Source organism: Odocoileus virginianus, chromosome 13 (genome assembly GCF_023699985.2).
Source record: "Odocoileus virginianus isolate 20LAN1187 ecotype Illinois chromosome 13, Ovbor_1.2, whole genome shotgun sequence".
NCBI classification, from domain to species: Eukaryota; Metazoa; Chordata; class Mammalia; order Artiodactyla; family Cervidae; genus Odocoileus; species Odocoileus virginianus.
The window spans coordinates 13,079,620-13,095,018 of NC_069686.1; the positions used below are offsets into that span (position 1 = coordinate 13,079,620).

The 15,399-nt window shown below is 39.5% G+C and overlaps 1 protein-coding gene across 1 annotated transcript in view; it reads left to right on the plus strand.

Moving 5' to 3' along the window:
* The window catches only part of PDE11A (phosphodiesterase 11A), a 402,070-nt gene that overhangs the window by 358,470 nt on the left and 28,201 nt on the right, over positions 1-15,399 (plus strand). Inside the window, exons 17-19 of the mRNA XM_020908326.2 lie at positions 731-794; positions 7,796-7,870; positions 12,584-12,667. Coding sequence (XP_020763985.2) covers positions 731-794; positions 7,796-7,870; positions 12,584-12,667 — 223 coding nt within the window. The remainder of the gene's footprint in view (positions 1-730; positions 795-7,795; positions 7,871-12,583; positions 12,668-15,399) is intronic.

Here is a 15,399-nt window from a genome sequence, read left to right on the forward strand (position 1 = left end):
TTAAGTTTTGAAACCGGTGTTCCCCATGTTTTTTACATCCAGGGTTCAGTGTGGATTCTAGATAAACCAATAGAAATCTGCCCCTCAAAAATCTGACCCGGATCTTGCCTGTATTTTCTTATGTGCTCAAATTAATAAAAGCTGTGGCTGAATATGTTTCTTCTTCGTAACGCTTGTAAAACAGGGTTGTAGCCAGGTAGTAAACTGGAGTGAAACCGTGTGTCTCTCTCTCGTAAATCTTAGCTCCGTGGAGCCGATAAAAATGCCGGAGCCCCTAACAGGGCAGGCTATTTGCCTTTTTGGTGTGGGTTTTCTTCCATCCCCATCCATCAGTGATACTTTGGTAAATAGGTTCATCAGTTATGGGTATAGTATTATATACTGATTCCCTTGCTGAGTGTTAAAAATAAAAAGCATTGTCCATTACAAATTACTTTCAGCAGAACTTGCTTGGTTGAGGTATGGAGAAAGCAGGGCTTGGCTTTCCTTGATCTACCGCAGACAAAAGAAAAGGGCCACGGAGAGGGAGTGCGAGCTTTGTCCTCCGAAGCAGCGTGGCCGCACGATGGAGATGCTAAACACGGGACTATAAACAGTGCTTCCCTTGTGGAGGTAAAGAAGATGTGAGCTGGCCTAGGTCCCATTTTATTTATTTATGTATCTAGGACGGGTTTGTTTAGGAATGCAACAAAAGATTATTCAGGCTGTTTTGTTTGGTTCTGTTTTTCAGATCAATGTTAATGACAGCCTGTGACCTTGGAGCCGTGACCAAACCGTGGGAGATCTCGAGACAGGCGAGTGGTGATTAATGGCAGGGCTCAACCAAGGGGGGACTGGGGGGGGACAGTATTCCCAGAGCCCTGTCTGCCAGGCACTGAAACCCGAGTCAATTTGCATCAGTATTAACGCGGTATAAAAAATAGCAGGAGGCTGAGGGGCGACATAGTTTATTGCCCAGCCTTTCTTTATCATGCTTCCACTGAGAACTAATATTTCTGACTCTGTAAGATTTTTTTTTTCTTTTAACACACTAAATCCAAATAACACTTTGGCCATTTCTTAAGGCAGGAGTTTCAAATGTAGTGTTTTTGAATAGGTAACCATGTTTTAGTACAAGATCCAATTTTTCACATCTGGTAAAAAAAAAAAAAAAAAAAAACAAGGAGGTAAAAAGGAAATTTGATTTTTTTTTAAAAAGCCTATTTAGAAATCAGAGGGCTCTTTGGCCAAAATATGAGGGGTATCTAATTTAATTTGTACCAAAAATTTAATGCATTTACCACCTATCTGGTTTCATTGATCAAAAGTGTTAGTTCTAGAGCAAGAATAGTTTTTAATCTCATAACTTCCCAACTTAAGATTTGATTAATTTAATAGCTCTTTCCATTTTATGAGGCACCTCCTGGGTGGGCTGTGGGGTCTAAAGCAGTAACTTGTTATCTTAAGACTTGACATTTGAGGGAAAATAAGATACATTCACATAACAGTAAAAACTAATATTTATTGACTGAATAACTGTTAATGTCTGCTTTGTAAGTGTTATATCATTAAATCCCCTGAGGTGGGTATTGTTACTGTAGGGGCTGAAGAATGGCAACCCAAAGCATCACGTCCTAATCCCTGGAACCTGTGTTACCTTAAAAGGAAAAAGGGTCTTTGCAGATGTGATTACCTTAAGGACCATCATTATCATCATCTGGATTATCCAAGAAGACCCTCAATTCAGTCACTAGTGTCCTTAGAGGAGAGAGGCACGGGGATGGCACGTTCAGAAGAGGAGAAGGCAATGCAAAGGCACGGCGGAGACTGGAGTGATGTGGCCCCAGGAAGAAGGATGCCGTCAGCCAGCAGGCAGTAGAACAGGCGAAGGACAGATCCTCTCCTCCAGACTCCGGGGGACCATGGCCCTGCCAACACCTTAGTTTCTGCCCAGTAAACTGATATTGAACTCCTGCCCTCCGGAACTAGGAGAGATGTCATTTCTGTTGCTTTAAACCACCATGTCTGTGGTAGTTTCTGGCAGCCCTAGGAAACTAATACAGTGATTATTCCTATTTCACCAATGGGGAAAATGAGGCTTAGAAAGGATACATAGTCTGAGATCATACAAGTGGAAGTTGCATAGCTAGGAATTCAAGTCCTAGCAGATTAAGTTCCAAAGTCCTTCCTTCTTAACAGTGTTTTATGCTTTCTTACAGAGGAGGCACCACTTAGCCTTTTTAAATAATTCAAGTGCATTGGCAGAATGGGTGTGTTACCACTAAGCTCAAGATCTCAGTAGCTTAAACCAACAAATCACCTGGAGGCACATGCCTCGGGGTTGGCTGGCGCCTCTGTGTCCTCACTCTTGCCTGGGGCTGAAGGAGCAGCCACTGTCTGGATCATTCCAGCAGGGACCCGGGTGGGTTTTTCAATGGAAGTTAAATGTCATTCCCCCAGCAATTCATTGGCCAGAACGTGTCAAAAGAGCCCATCCAGACAGGAAATACCATCCTTCCCGGTGCCCAGAAAGTAGAAAGAAAGGAATAGTTGGTGAAAACAAAACTACCACAGTTTGCCCTTCTAATAACCAAAAATGTGATTCACTCTCCTTGCTGCAAGCGAAATATACTCATCCTCCCCTCCAAGGGAGATGACCCAAACAGCCCATTAGTTGAGGGATTAAGCTCAAAGTCCAGGATCTCTGGGTGATGTGTGCACATCCCTACAGCACATCTGGATGTAAACCAGAGGCTCACACACACCCAAAATGCTGCACATGGCACACACCCATGCCACAGAACACTCATATGACACTCCCAACTCCATGTGGCCTCCTCTGGGAGGGCCCTGATTCTCAGGGAGATGCTCCCCAATTTGATATTTTCTATGGTTTTTAGATCCATCCTGGGAAATCATTCCTTTTCCACCGTCCTCCTTGGTGAGAGTCAAAGGTCAAACTCTCTCAGCCTACTTCCCTCTAAAGAAGGTTGAGTGCCCAAGGTTTAAGTTTTACATAGTCACAGGCTTGTGAGGGGGCTTTAGCACCAAAAGCCTCTTAAACATTGAGTCACCTTCTTGGGTCTTTGATCCCAGTCATTTCCATTTGCTAATAATCATTTCCACAGTTAGATACTATACAAACTTCTTAGATTTCCTGTTATTTCTTTGCTTCCTTACATTCAGGAACAAGAAAATAAAGCACATGTACATCTTTATTTCTCTCTTGACAGTTAATCCCTAGTATTTGGTACCCAGTATTTGGCACCAGTGAGAAAACCATGTAGTCAAATTATTTCTCTGGGCCATTTTGTCTAACTGAAAGGATGTTGTGTGTGTCCCCTAATTCATTCAGAGTTTTTAACTGTGTGTCACTGGCCACACCTTCTATTTCATTCTTGTTGTGAGGCTAAATAACTCTTGAGGTCTTTGTCATTCAAAATGTATCTCAATTTTTACTTTCACAGTTTGGGGTTAAGAAGCAACTTCATATTCTATCCTTATTAGACTCAGAATTTATGACTTTCTCTGTTGCCTTTCATTTCTAGTTATACACCTGCCAACCCTTTTCTGAGCTCATTTCTTATAATCCCGAGCAAAAAAGTCAATAGCAGCCATCACGTGCTATTAACTTTCTTTTTCAATCTCTTCCCCTAAGGCTGTAAGTTCATTAGATACAGCATTTGCTTTATTTCCATGAGAAATATACAAACTATTTTGCCACCATGTAAGATGGATCATCATCCCTATAGCTTCTAACAACCACTTCCTCACTTTTTTATACCTGACTCTCAAGTCACATATTTTAGGGTATTTTCCTCTTTCTTTTCCTTCCTTCCTTTCTGTTGAATAGCAGTACCTCACTTCCATACCAATTTTTGTGTTAGTCAAGGCTAAGCTAGGCTTGACTGCAGTAACAAATATATTCTCAAATTCAGTTGCTGAACACAAATGAAAGTTTTTATCTTGCTCACATCACAGCTTGGTGCCAGTGGTGCTGTTTTCCTACAGACTCTCCTCCAATAAACAGACTCTCTACCAACCGAGTCTTGGTTTTCACTTTAGTGTGACATGATTGAAGTGGCTCAGACAGTTAAGAATCCACCAACAATGCCAATAAAGGTCCGTCTCGTCAAAGCTATGGTTTTTCCAGTGGTCATGTTTGGATGTGAGAGTTGAACTATAAAGAAAGTTGAGCACTGAAGAATTGATGCTTTTGAACTGTAGTGTTGGAGAAGACTCTTGAGAGTCCCTTGGACAGCAAGGAGATCCAACCAGTCCATCCTAAAGGAGATCAGTCCTGGGTGTTCATTGGAAGGACTGATGCTGAAGCTGAAACTCCAATACTTTGGCCACCTGATGCAAAAAACTGATTCATTGGAAAAGACCCTGATGGTGGGAAAGATTGAAGGCTGGAGGAGAAGCGGACAACAGAAGATGAGATGGTTGGATGGCATCACTGACTCAATGGACATGAGTTTGAGTAAATTCCGGGAGTTGGTGATGGACAGGGAGGCCTGGAATGCTGTAGTCCAGGGGGTTGCAAAGAGTCGGAGATGACTGAGTGACTGAACTGAACTGAACTGACAATGCTGGAGACCTGGATTCAATCCCCAGGTCAGGGAGAGCCCCTGGAGAAGAGAATGGCTACCCACTGCAGTATTCTTGCCTGGAGAATTTCACGAACAGAGGAGCCTGGTGGGCTACAGTTCATGGGGTCGCAAAGAGTCAGAAATGACCGAGCAACTAAGCATGCACACATGCTTGAAGTTAAAAAGCAGGTTATGGTGGAGAATTTGTTGGTTGTGTAGCTCATTTCTTCATCTATGCCCACCTTTCCCTCCCTCATGTGGGATGGCCTCCCTTAAAATAAAGTATTGGGAATATACTGCAGAGAAGATGTAGGTGACTTTTCCAGGTACTATGGGGAGTGGCCTCTATGATGGGGTGGAAGGTGGTGGAGAGTAGGAAAAAGTTAGGAGGAGCGAGGATAATAGAGAAGATTAGAAAGGGGATGGATGAGGGATGCTGTGCCAGGGCTATCAGGACCCCAGTGAAATGCATGTCACAGATAAAGGAGCAGCAGCCCAGCTGGGAGTCAGAAGGTGACAAAGTGCTTGAAAGGGAAAAAGTTACTGCATTGAGATTATAGAATGAAGAGGCCCAATGGCCACTTGTAGGTGGTCTTCTTGGTCCCTGATATAAATATTAGTTTCTTTTCAAGATTTGAATGTCAGCTCACTGATGCAGAAACTCATGAAGTCAGGGAAATAAAACATAAAACCATGTTTTTCTATCAGAAATCTTGTTTCCATCAGAAATCTTGTCACAACTCTAAACTGAAGATCTCATTTTTGTCTCCAAATTGAATGAGTTAAATATTATCAAAAACTTACAATGTATGACAAAAACCACTACCATATTGTAAAGTAATTAGCCTCCAACTAATAAAAATAAATGAAAAAATAAATAAATAAAATGGAAATAAAAAAAATAAAAAGACTGAGGAAAAAAACTTACTTCTAGAAGGATGTTAGGAAACAGTTGGGCAAAAACAATAGAAACTTCTTTTAAAAATAGAAATGTATTTCCAATTTCCTGGATGCTGATTTATTTTTTTTTAATTCCTTTTGAAAATGTTTTTTCACTGGAGTCTCTTTCACTTTGCCTTCCTTGCACACAGGACTCTAAGCATGCGGGTTTCTCCAGTCATTCCCCCAAGGCCTGATTAGCATCTCAATTTCCTTCTTTAATAAAAAATTCAATCAGGAGCTACTTAATAGGCCTGCTTGGGTTTTTAAGTACAAATGAAACAGTGGTACAAGCTGAGTTGTGAAAGAAGCTCGGGGGAAATACCCAAGACCGCTTTAGAAAGCTCAATACAAGGATTTTGTTTTAATTTCTTTGCTTCCAGGGACTACTGACCTCTTCAGGACTCCACCTCAGGGTGACCTGCCATATACACATACATTCTTTAGTGCAAAAGACCCACCTCAGAGGAGTCCGAGGGAGAGTTCTGGAAGCTGAATAGTGAGGCCAGGTCCTCAGAGGGCCATTTCTTCTCTAAAGGAAGGCCAGAGAGCAACAGGAGAGGCTTGGAGGGCTAATGTGAAAGGCAGTGGCAGAGACTAGAGAGAAGTGAGCCGGAATCCTAGGAAAATTAAGTCAGTTCCACCTAGTTTTATGCTATTGGATTTGTTACATGTTTAAAATCTGCCCTGGCCATTTTATTTGTTAATAAACGACTTTATACTTGCCACTCTCAGGTGTGTGTGCGTTACATATTCTGTTTGGCTTATCAATGGCTGCCATTCATGGTTGTTAAAATCTCTGGAGAGATGTATTTAGGTAAATTATCTTGATTCTCTGCACTTGACCAAAATTAAGCCACTCTAACCTTTGCCAGACCTCAGAACCTCATCTTTGTAAGAGCTTGGAAATCAGATCTTCTTGCTATCAAGTTGTCTGGAATTTGTTTTCTGTTCTTTCAATATTTTGTAAATCCAGCTAGTTCATCTCAGAGATTTCCCAGATGTTCACCACGGTGTTGTTGAAAATATCTGGTCAGTGCTTATCTGTTATATCAGTTTTCTTCTCATAAACCTATTGATAGAAGCACAGAGTCGGGGAAGGGGGTGGAATCTCTGTAAGCCTGACCGTGATCAGTAGCTTCTGATCATCCGTGCTAATGGATGAAAAGTAGAAAAATATATGTCCTTACTTTGGAAATATCTGTGTGGTTTACAGTAGAACAGCCATTCCATTGTGCTGTAAACAACTAGAATGCACCATAAATAAACAGTTATTTACTATGTGATGGAGGCAGCCTAAAACCAAATCACATTCTTCAAGTCATATTATAACATACTATAGGACTTTGCTGGTGGTACAGTGGATAAGAATCTACCTGCCAGTGCTGGGGACATGGGTTCGATCCCTGGTCCGGGAAGATTCCACATGCGGCTGAGCAACTGGGCCTGTGCAACTACTGAAGACCTTTCACCTGGAGTCTGTGCTGCACACCAAGAGAAGCCGCTGCAGTGAGAAGCCCAGGCACTGCAGTGAAGAGCAGCCCCTCACCGCAGCTAGCAGCCCACAAGCAGCGACCAAGACCTCGTGCAGCCAAAAATAAATAAATCATGATTTTCAAAAAAAATACCGTAAACGTCTGGTGTGAACAATGAATCTGGCATTAGTCCTGCCCCTTGACTGATTGCTACAGTAGGAAGCAAAGGGTGGGCCCTGGGGTTAACCCTTCCAGGGTGCACACAAATACTGGTAGGGTGACATGGTTAAGAAGTTTCTACAGTGGCAGAATGTAGCCAGGCTAAAATATGTGTGCAACAAAGTAAAAAAAAATCTGCCCAGAAACAACCAAAAGTTGGCTGAATGATTATTACAAATATAGTATGATAATCTGTTATAATGTCAATTATTATTAGGTTATTCTTTGCTTCATTTTTCTGGATAAGAACATTCCCTCCCTTGAAGGTTACATATCCCTGTCTCATCTGAATATGTAAGCTCTACTCTTAGAGATTGTCTATTGGCATGTATCTAAGGATTGCAACTGTACTTCAACTCTATCTCAAGAAAAATAAATAAAAATACAATGCACAAGATCTGATTAAAAGGAAATCAGTTTCATTGATTAAATTCTGTCATACTTTCAAACACAAAAGGTTAATGAACGTCCTCATAAGCTTTTCAAACAGTCTGTCTTGAAGGTAACTGCCATAGACATAAACCAGAAATAACTTCTACGTCTCATGATGAATTACATATGCCCATTAATTAAAATATTTTTGTGTTTCAGGTGGCTGAACTTGTAACCAGCGAGTTCTTTGAACAAGGAGATCGGGAGAGAGCAGAACTGAAACTCACCCCTTCAGTAAGATCATCCTTTTCTTATGATGTATTTACCCTTTCGAATGACATTTCAAAATAACTTCAGGTTGCACCTTGAAAGGCTGAGAATGAATTTAAGGAGGCACTCCTGAAAGTTTCAAACTTTAATTAAACTTAGATGCTAAACACTCTTATTCCCAGGTTTCTGATTAAGAGGGCTGATTACTTAACAAGCATTTTCTGTGTTCCCACACTGGGAGAAATAGGCACAAGGGAGGATTGCAGACTAGTACTTGAATAACTCAAAGCCCAGGGCTGGTGCTTCATATGCAGTCAGTGACTATGTTGAGACAGAAATACAGGGGAAAAAAAGAAAACCTAAAGGCAAGCTCTCCAGCCTTGAGGGGCTAGAAAAGGCAGGTGCAGTAAATAATGGATATTCTGGATTTTACTTTCCAATTTTGAACTTTTCCAAATTCTGAAAGCAAATCATTTCAAGTCTCTGTTTCTTTTTTGCATGATGAAAAGTTGCGCCTGGGAAACTAGGTTCTGCTGATTGAAATGCTGTTTTTATTGGATTCATCCATTCAGTTACTATTTGAGAATGCTTATTGTAGGCTAAGGATGATTATGTTTTTACCCACCAGGAGACAAAGATATAAATGCCCCAGTCACCAACCTCAAGGAGGGGGCAGTCTCTTTATTCTTAATGAAAGAGTAGCTCAAAACATATCACCCAGTGATCCAAGAATGGTCCAGAGTATTCTAAAGTCTGCCGGAGCACAGAAGATCCAGTGCAGCTCAAGGAATGTGTCAGTTATCAAGAGTGTCTGTTCATGAACAGATCAACTAGGTTTGAATATTTGGAGTTATTTATAAGATCTTCAAGTTTTAAAACATTTTTCTTCACTGACATTTAAAAACAAGGAAAAGCGGCAGAAAAGCTCCTAGCTTGAAGAGTTTCACCTGCTTGAAGTCAGAACTCAGACTTACTAATTTCGACTATTCTTTATTTGTTGTTGACCCATAATAGATCAGGAGACTACATAGGTTAACACACCCATCAATTATTTTAATTTCCAAAGCAACGTCTGTTTATACTGTTTTCAAAACATTCCTTTGTTCTTTTTTGGTGGTGTCATCAAATTTGGTTATAAAATAAAGATGCTAAATTGGGATACATAGTTAATGTGTAAAATGTAGTACAACCCAAATTTATGCCAGCTATTAGTATATCTGTTTTCAAGTAAAAGATTTTCTTCTCTTTTAAAAAACTGTTTCCAAGGCCTCCTCTGAAGGCCTTACACTGCAGCAATACCACAGGTCGTTTAATCAAATGGAAAAAGCATGAGTTAATTGCCAGCATTGACAGGCTGGCAGGTGTGGTGGCGCAGCACTGAGGAACTTTTGTAGAGTCAGGTAAGGGTTTTTCTGGAGACATAAATGAAATTAATTTTGTGGTGGAAGCATAGCTGTATGTGCTACTGTCTCCCCAAAGGGGCCTGCTTAGTACAACTGCTGACCGTCTCCTCGGGAGAGGCCTGGCTTCTGTAGCAGGAGTATCCCACATGAGTGCTTTTCCAGAAATGTCTAGAAATGTGCACACCCAGATCTGACACCTTCTGTGTCCATCATTCCTTGCTATTTAGGGATAAAATTGTCCAAGAGCCCTTTCAGGTGTCATAGGCCTAAAAGGTCAACAGAGGCACTTCATCCAGGTTAATGCTGGAGGCAGTGAGTCGGATAACAGAACGTGCTTGACCACCTTCAAGTATTGAGCACAGTGCACCAAGACATGAGGCGGCACCATCTTCCCTGCCCTCGAGAAGCTTGCCAACTGGCAGGAAATATGGACATTAAATAAATTTTCACTAATAACCAACTACAAGATGCAAAATTCTGTAAAGGGAAGCATAGGACAAAGTGGTATATCACACTTCCACTCATCAGACATGTGTTGAGAAGTGACTAGTCCAGAAATGACCCCTTACAGTTATGGCCCACTGATTTGGGGCAAGGGTGCCAAGATAATGCAATCAAGAAAAAATAATCTATACATAAAATGGTGCTGTGACAATGGAATATCACATGCAAATGAGAATGGACCTTCTCTTTCACCAGACCCTAAAGTAAACTCAAAATGCATCATAGACCTAAATGTTAGAGCTAAAACTATAAACTCTTAGAAAAAAACAAGATATAAATCTTCTGGATTGGATTCAGCAATGATATTTTAGATATGATACCAAAAGCATAAGAAACAAAAGTTAAAATAGAGAAATTGAACTTCATCAAAATTAAAAACATTGTGTATCAAAGGACACTATTACAAAAGTGAAAAGACAACCCACAGAATGGGAAAAAATGTTTATAAAGCATATGTCTGATATGGGCCTAATGTCTAACCAGTGAAGTTGCTCAGTCCTGTCCAACTCTTTGCAATCCCATGGACTGTAGCCTACCAGGCTTCTCCATCCATAGAATTTTCCAGGCAAGAGTACTGGAGTGGGTTGCCATTTCCTTCTCCAGGGGATCTTCCTGACCCAGGGATCGAACTCAGGTCTCCCACATTGCAGGCAGACACTTTACTGTCTGAGACACCAGAGAAACCCACCTAATGTCTAGGATATATAGAAAATGTTTCAGTATATGTAAAATATTATATAAATGTATAAAATGTTTTATAAAATAGATAGCATATAAAAACTATTGCAACTCAGCAACAGAAAGACAACACAATTTTTTAATGGGTAAAGGATCTGAATAGACATTTCTCTAAAGAATATATATAAGTGACCAATAAGCACATGAAGAAAAATGTCCTAAATCATTAATCATCAGGGAAATACAAATCAAAACCACAGTGAGATACTACTTCACACTCACTAAGATGACTATAATTAAAAAGACAGACAGTAACAAGAGTTGGCAAGGATGTGGAGAAATTGGAACTTTGTACATTGCTGGTGGGAATTTAAATGATGCAGCTGCTTTGGAAACAGTTTGGCAGTTCCTCAAAACATTAAACACTAGGGTTACCATGTGGCAAGCAATTCTACCTCTAATTATAACCCCAAGAGAAACAAAAGTATACATCCACACAATAAAACTTGAATGTAGTAGCATTATACATAATAAAAGGTCGAAACAACCCAAATGTCCATCTACTGATAAATGGATAAATAAAATATGGTATATCTATACGAGAGAATATCATTTGGCAATAAAAATGAAGTGCTGATGTAGGCTTACACAGTAAACCTTGAAAACATTATACTAAGTTAAAGAAGCCCATCACAAAAGACCACATATCATATGATTCCATGAACATAAAATGTGCAGAACAGACAAATCTATAAAGGCAGAAAGTGATTTTGTGAACTGCCTAAGTATTAGGGGATTTGGGGAAGAATGAAGAGAGATTGCTAATTGGTATGTGATTTTTTTTTCCCCCTTGGACCGATAAAAATATTTTAAAATTGACTGTTTTAATGGTTGCTAATTGTGAATATTTTTTAAGTGAATTAAAAAAAAAAATAAGTGTATCCTATGTACCAGAAAGAGTCATTAAACAAATAAGAAAATTTCAGATAATATTAAGAACTAACCAGTGAAGTTGCTCAGTCCTGTCCAACTAAGGACATGTCATGAGTCTGCCCTCATGACCTATGTGAACACCAAAATTATGTGGATGCCACATTGAGAAGAAAGACAACACCTACTGTAAGACAGTAAGGCAGGATGGGGTTTCTTCTTAGACCCTGGCCTTACTCTTTAAGAATAAAGGAATTAGCCTCTACCTGCCCCTGAGCTGATCATGTCCATGACACATTTGATACAGCACCTGGAGTCTGCAGCATATCTTATAATGTTATGACTCCTGCTTAGTGCTTTACAATAATAGCCATTGTGTGGGTGTCATCTAAGTTAAAGACAATCTCATTTGTATCTGGGCAAAACATATTTCATGTGTATGTATTTAAAATTTATTGATAAGTTGAGTCTATACCTGAAAATATACCCTCTGGCAATAAAGTTTATATACATAAAAAAAGAACAAAGGGAGGGACATTCTCACTGGACTACACTGGGCAGTGTTTGTCCAAGGGATCCAGTTTAGCCATCCAGTGACAACTTTGCGATCCCATGGACTGTAGCCTACCAGGCTTCTCCATCCATAGAATTTTCCAGGCAAGAAGACTGGAGTGGGTTGCCATTTCCTTTTCCAATTATCCATCCAGTGATAGATAAAAATTTAGGAATTTGTTAATGACAGGACCTTATTGAAAAACACACAAAATTGTCCCCACTCTGAAAAATTAACACAAATAGTTCCTATTTAAAATGACATTGCTTTTAAGGAGCTTTTCCAATCTATTCCATAATCTCTCACTATAAAAATAAAAGCCTGCACTATTTTGTGGCAATAAAACATTCCCCATTCCTTTGACTTGTACCCAGTTCTCAGTGACCTGATGACTGATTTAGTAGCAGTTACCTATATCTGAAGACAGATTTTGGCCCCAAGGAGTTGCATGCTATAAAGTCCAAATAAATCCGCTTACAAATCTCATAAAAAGAGGTGAAAATACTTTATTTCTCATCACAGATAAAGGAAAAGAAAGTACGTGTAAAGGTTGATTGTGATTTGTGAAGTGTTCAGTTGGTAAAAATCGGATCATTGTGGCAAAGTGTTTGACAAAGCACCCGTAAAGTCTCTGGTGTAATAAAGCAAGGCTCTCCTCCCCCATTCCAGGCTATTTTTGATCGGAACCGGAAGGATGAGCTGCCTCGATTGCAACTGGAGTGGATTGATAGCATCTGTATGCCTTTGTATCAGGTAATCATGATCCGAGAGGGTCTGTGTGTCTTCACCAAGCCAGGAAGGAAAAGCATGTACCGCATTTTCCCAAGTATTGGTTTTAGGACACCCTCCCAGGGTATGTGTGTTGCCGGGAATGGTGGTTGCAGCTTATCTTTTCTTGGATTTCTGATCAGTCCACTGAGAAGACTTGGTACTCGGAACCCAAAGACCCGAGTTCTCCTTGGGCCTCAACTCCCTCATCTATAAACCAAGTATCGTAATATTATATCTCAGTATTTCTCAAACTGTGCCTCTAAGGAATAGAAGTGTCCATCCATAGCCTAGTGAATATCTTACTAGAAAGATGTCTCAGGCCCAATAATTGGGGCTTCCCTGTAGCTCAGATAGTAAAGAATCTGCCTGCAATGCAGGAGACCTGGGTTTGATCCCTGAATCAGGAAGATCCCCTGGAGAAGGCACTGGCAACCCACTCCTATATTCTTGCACAAAGAATCCCATGGACAGAGGAGCCTGGCAGGCTACAGTCCATGGGGTGGCAGAGTCAGACACAACTGACCGACTATCACTTTCACTTTCTTTTCCTGCACGTTAAAATACTGAAGCCTCAGAAAAGTACTCCAGGAAAGAAATATGTTTAACCTTGATTAATTCTGAATTTCTTAAACATTTGACCATGGACATCTCTTTCAGTTTTTTTTTTTTTTACCATTTTTCTTTTACTTTTATTAATATCATGTGAGACTTGAGAGTTCCATGAAACATAGTTTTCTGCTTTGACCCTATGGCCTGGGCCACAGGGTGTTGTAAAGCCTCTTGCGTCTTAAATATCTGCCTCTGTCTGAGATGCGTGACAAACGACAACCACTGAACGCTGAGTGAGGTGGTTTCCAGCTCTGCTGTGTGGGTTCGAGACCCTGCTTCTGGCAAGGAGACTGGTGTCACCAGCTCCGGATGTTCACACTTCTCTTTCTGAGTAGGATTAGGGCAGACATCAGTTAACACTCACAGTTTAGTGTACACTGGCTTTTAATCCTACTTCTAAGCATTTGCTCTCATGTGAAAAACCTGGTAAGTTCTTTACCCCCTACCTACCTCAATCAGATTGAGCTGCTTTTTTGACTTCAGAGTGAGAAACACAGGCAGGGAAAGCAGAACAGCTTCATTTCTCACTCTAACGCCATTAAAAACACAGTATTGTTTTTTAAGGACTTCACAACCATTAAGTTTCAGGCTTATCTACCACTTCATTCCCAGCACTTTTAGGAACTGCTGAGCCCTGTCACATTATCCTAAAAAATAAAAAAAACATAGAATACTGTCTTGAAGATGGAAATGTAATTTTTAATGACTATAAAAAACAAAAGTAACTTTTTTGTTTTATATTATCCATTAAGTACATGATAGCATAAAATCAGAGAAGTAAAGCTTTAAAAGAATCTGAAATGAATTATTTTAGTTATACCTGGGACATAATGCTCTTTTATTTAAAAATGAAAGATTGGGTGAAATATCAAGAATAATGTCTATGTTATTATAAGAAGATCTGCAACTTTCTTTTCTCCCATCCACTTCTACCATCCTCCCTCCTCTGGTATCTCTGAATAAGCTGGGTTGCCAGGTGTAAGGCCCATAGCTGTTGGGTCAGGTATATTTTGCTTTGCGAAATTGACCTTGACTACCCATGTTGAATTATTTTTTAATTTTACTCACTTTCCTATGCATTCTTAGGCAATAAATGAGATGAATTTCTTGCAATTAATAAATTCCTTTTACTGTGGGTAAAGCTTAGGAGTATGAAGACATGTATTTGTGTGGCTGATAAGTTTTTGGTGTTAGTCTGCAAAGCCACTTTGAAATGAACTCAACTCTACACACCCTTCCTACATGATTAGTTGCCGTAAATGGTGGAAAGGACTCTTGTATGTTTTTCCATGTTAATTTAAATGTTTCATTGCTGGTTCACAATCACTTGGGCTTATTTTTATACTTCCCATTAAATACTTTAAAATCTTCAGGTTAAAAAGTAAGTTATTTTGAATTTAAAATGCAAATAGCAGTTTCCAGAATTTAGGGGTAATATTACCCCATCATATTATCTATCATTCCTGATCTTTCACATGTTTTACTTTACTGCCTAGCTGTGATATTAGATACACTTGCTAATTTTATCCACAGGAAACTGACATTAGAAAGTTCAAGTGACACTCCCACCAAATTAGATTGTGTCCCACTCATCTGTGGCCTTGGTTTTGTGTAGTGGCCTTTCTGCCTCATTTCACCTCTGTTGTATATTCACCCACGATCTTATCTTACTAACCAAATGGGGAAAGTCACAGCATCTAAAGAGGAATGTGGAACAAGCTGTTTATAAAAGTTCATATTCATACCTGCTGCTGTATCTTCTCAGTGAACAAAGCATGAAAGTCATGCTCTTTTTCATAACTTATTTTTTAAAAACCTCATGGATTTCACATAAATTCTTTATAATATTTATAAATTACATATATAGATTTTGCATATATAATATTTATATATTAAGTTATAGACAAATGAATATATAAGTTTATATATTCATATGAATACATATTTATATGAATATATAAATTGATCTAATTTTGAAATCAACATTTCAAAAAGCCCTCAAACTGAAACCTTGTAGAATGACTTTAATTAGTCTCCTTGAGAATCCCTATTTTGTCCCATCTTGAGCACTGGGATGTTTTTCATTGTTTAACTGGATAATCTCA